We start from the raw sequence: 4,295 nt of genomic DNA, 5'->3' as shown, positions 1-4,295 counted from the left end.
AAAGAAAACTTCAAAGTGCTCCTTCACCTTAGTTATTTGTAAGGAAATTAGTATATACTCATTCTTACTGGATAGCCTGCTAGGTAATAATAATGATGATAATACTACGAATAATAGGAACATTTAAAGAGAGTTTAGGTTGCCATGCCAAGCTTATAATAGAAAGTACCTTCATTAATCTTCAGAGCAGTGTTCTCAAATTGTAGTAGTATTTTTCTCACTTTATAGACAAGGCTAGTGAGACATGTAGACACTAACTTGCTCATGTCCTACGGCTAGTGGTTGAAAAAGCTTAGATTCAGCTCCACTGGGCTCTAGAACTAACTGGATTCTGCCTGTGCTGCACTGGACTGGCTGATAATTAATATCTTTCATGCATGAACTTTGGGTAACTTAACATCACCTTTCCCATTCCTTATAATAATGATTGGCCTTTTTGAAGAAATGTAATTAGCCGTTTATCAAAATCCAATTTTCATAGAATTGTTGGTTTTTCCATAACCTAATAAATGAAGAAAAGGAAGTTGAATAAGTCATTTTCTGCCTTTATACATTACAGATCTATTCTTAGTCAATAAATTATGCATAAGTCAATATGTTTTCTCTTTTAAAATGGTCCTTAAAATTTTTTATAAGTGAGCCACCTTGTGGCATGGTGGTTAAGGTGATTGGATTGATATGACTTCCTGCACTGGTTCTGGTGGTTCCAGAAATATGCCAAGCATATGTATGTGCATGCCCAGAATCCCAAAAGGAGAGATGAAAGAGAAGGGATTGTGGTGTTGCAATCACCCTGAGGGATGCTTCCTTGACCACCTCCCCAAGCCCACTCTGTCTTTAGCAAGTACACATGCTATCTCACAAAAAAATTAAAAGAAAAAGATTTTCTAAGTAAATCTCTCTGTTCAACTGTCTCCCATGACTAAATATGAACACAGTTACACTTTCTAAATTATTTTTTGGAAATAGTTATACTGGTATGGAAGATAATCTTTATGAAGCTAATTAGCTACATCACATTTTCTTTAAGTTGTAAGTGTACCAGTTCTTTCTACCTTTCTTTGTTTTAAGAATGAAAATTCAGTAAAAACATTTTATATTTTGTAATTTACATTGTAGAAATGAGTGGGCACAAATGCATGGATAGGTCTAGTGTATTTGATTATCTAGTGGCTATGAAATTATAAAGTTTTAGAAATAAACTTTTTATATTTGGAATAATTTTAGATTTAAAGAAGGATTATGAAGAAGACAGCACTGAGTTTCAGCATCCTTCACCAAGCTGTACTAAATTTTTACCAATTCAGAATAGTTGCAGAAATATGGTATTCTGACCAACTATGCCCAAGTCCTCAAAGTATTCTTTTTTAGAGAGAGAAATTTTTGCGATAGGGTATGTGTGCTTGCTTCAGAGTCAGACAGAAAGTGTCATTCCCCAGGGGGGATGGCCACAGCACAATCTTTTCTCTTCCATTCTCCCATCAGGATTTGGGATGCATGCGCACACATACGCAGTGTGAGTTTCAAGCTGCCAGGTCTGGGACTCAAACAGTGGTTGGTCATGTGGAAGTTCAGCAACATAACCTGTATGCTATCTGCTGGTCCCCCTCAAAACATTCTACAATCTTTAACACACTCAAGTATAATGACATTAACTTAGATAAATTAATCATGTTTTTCCTTATTTTTGATGTTTTGTATTGCCATAGAATGTAGGACGCAAGACTGAATTCTTTTTTCTTTCTTTGAAGAGGTTTTTGCTATAGGGCGCATGTGCTCGCCAGACAGACAGAGAGAGACAGAGAGACAGAAAGCGAGAAATCACCCCGCAGGGGGGATGGTCACGCCGCAATCCCTTCTCCTCCATTCTCCTCTGGAGATCTTGGGCACGTACGCACATGCGCCCAGCGTGAGTTTTAAGCCGCCGGGTCTGGGACGTGAACCGCGGTCAACGACGTGGGAGTCCAGCAACATAGCCATTACGCTAACTGCTGGTTCCCAAGACTGAATTCTTTTTTCTTTCTTTGAAGAGGTTTTTGCTATAGGGCGCATGTGCTCGCCAGACAGACAGAGAGAGACAGAGAGACAGAAAGCGAGAAATCACCCCGCAGGGGGGATGGTCACGCCGCAATCCCTTCTCCTCCATTCTCCTCTGGAGATCTTGGGCACGTACGCACATGCGCCCAGCGTGAGTTTTAAGCCGCCGGGTCTGGGACGTGAACCGCGGTCAACGACGTGGGAGTCCAGCAACATAGCCATTACGCTAACTGCTGGTTCCCAAGACTGAATTCTTTTGACCATCAATATACCTTTGAAGTATTATTTAAAAGATGTCAAATCTGCTACTTGACATTTCTTGTGCATGTAGAGAAAATTATAATTTTACCCAAAAAATATCATGATTAGAATTATTGTAATACCTTTTTTCTTCTAAGATCTTCTAATATGTAGGCTTTCATTGAAAATCTAATATGAGAATACGCAACGTATATTTTAACTATGGAAGACTGTATACACTTTGTTTATTTTCAAGGGCATATAGAAAAGAATATAAATATTTCATGACATTTCCATGAGCATGTTATTTTAGTTAGCATTTATATTTCAGCCTTATCAGTTGTCTTCTCAAACTCTCAAAATTGGACAAATACTAAGCACAGTATTTAATTTTAAGTAGAACTTCATTTTCTTTTCTTGAAAGCACACCCTAAATCTGTTCGGTCACCTAAACATCTATGAATCTATTCTAATGAATCTTTCTTGCTTTCATCCATGTTGAATTCATATGATCTAATTTGTGTGAAAATTTTCAATGCTGAGGTTTTTAAGAAATAATTAATTCTGGGCCAGCTAGGTGGCATGGTGGTTAAGGCAGCTGGTCCTACATGGCTGACTTTGCAGTTCATGTCTCAGATCTGGCAATTTGAAAAACATCCAAACACATATGTGTGCATGTTCAAATCCTGAGAGGAGAATGGAGGAGAAGAGATTGTGGCCTGGCTATCCCCTCCTGGGGGCGATTTCTTTCTTTCTGTCTTTCTCTGGTGAGCACATGTACCCTAAAGCAAAACACAAGGAAAGGAAGGAAGGAAGGATGCGAATTGACTTGCCATAGAGTAGGACTCACTATGTATTGAAAAGTAGTAGAATCAGAGCTCTGTGGAAATTACATTACCTTCACAATTTAATTGTTTGCTACCACTTTCACTCTTGAAAACTGCCATAGGCAGTTTATTTCCTTTGACAAAATAAAGTATACTTACAGAAATTCCCATAGTGAAAGAGTATGTGTACAGTGTTCCCAAATATATTGTATAATGAAATACAAGGCATTTAGATCAATGACCTCCTGTTTTCCTTGGGCTCTAATAACTGGCTTTGCTATTTTTGTGTATTTTCTAAACGTGAAATGTGCAGCCTTTTAAAGTGGCAGTTTTGTATTGAAACCAAGGGAATGGGCATTGCTTGCCTCTACTCCGTGCAGTGACACTCTGTTGCTGATGAGTCTCTCCTCCTCTCTCCACCCCCTTCCCATCCTTTTCATAGATGCGCATCGGGAATTCCTTCACAGGCCTGCATCTGGATACGTGCCAGAGGAGATCTGGAAGAAAGCTGGTAAGAATTGTTTAAAAACATGAGTTTAGTGTTCTGGCAGCTGTGTGCAGTTGTTAATGCAGTGATGTGAAGAATGACAAGAAAGGACTTTGCTGCTAACAACAACAGCAAAAACAAAACAAAACAAAACAAAAAAAACGCACAAAACAAAACAAAACCCAAAACCCCTGATTAATATTCTTAAACCAAGCCTGATTAGAACATGAAATAGTTTTTTATTTTAGCAGCATCTGCTAGTGCCACTATAATTAAGAGGCTGGTGGTATTTCTATCATAAACTCCCTTTTTTCTGAGACTATAATGATTTCAGGCTGAAACTTGGTGTAGGAGGTCTTTAACTTGCATGCATTTTTTCTTTGATGGAAAAAAAAATCTGATGCTTTAGAAATTAAATTGCATACTTCAGCTTTTTCTCTGCATTCTTAAAAAAACATAATTACATCAAATCTAGTTGACTTGTTAAGGCACTCAGTGAGTTTTCTTTAAAATTTCAATCAACTTTTAAAATTGTTCTTCAGTCCTAATTAATATTCAGTGATCAGAGCTAAATTACTTTATAAGTTAAATGACAAAGTTGTTGAACTTCTATTTTCACCTTCCATATATGCTGTTTGCTTTCTATTAAGATATACTACTCTGTATTTTATGGTAGGGAAAAGCCATACTGCCCATTGAGTTAT

General features: G+C 37.6%; 1 protein-coding gene across 4 annotated transcripts in view; it reads left to right on the top strand.

The window, feature by feature from the left end:
• RUNX1T1 (RUNX1 partner transcriptional co-repressor 1) overlaps window positions 1-4,295 on the top strand; it is a 167,942-nt gene that overhangs the window by 146,058 nt on the left and 17,589 nt on the right. For all 4 annotated transcript variants that reach the window (XM_027776169.1, XM_027776168.1, XM_027776170.1 and 1 more), the window contains one exon: window positions 3,547-3,615. In XM_027776169.1, the coding sequence (XP_027631970.1) occupies window positions 3,547-3,615 (69 nt within the window). The remainder of the gene's footprint in view (window positions 1-3,546; window positions 3,616-4,295) is intronic.

The sequence above is a fragment of the Tupaia chinensis genome, unplaced genomic scaffold (genome assembly GCF_000334495.1).
Source record: "Tupaia chinensis unplaced genomic scaffold, TupChi_1.0 Scaffold000636_1, whole genome shotgun sequence".
NCBI classification, from domain to species: Eukaryota; Metazoa; Chordata; class Mammalia; order Scandentia; family Tupaiidae; genus Tupaia; species Tupaia belangeri.
The sequence above is the reverse complement of the archived record's forward strand: the minus strand, read 5'-3'. Positions and strand labels throughout refer to the sequence as shown.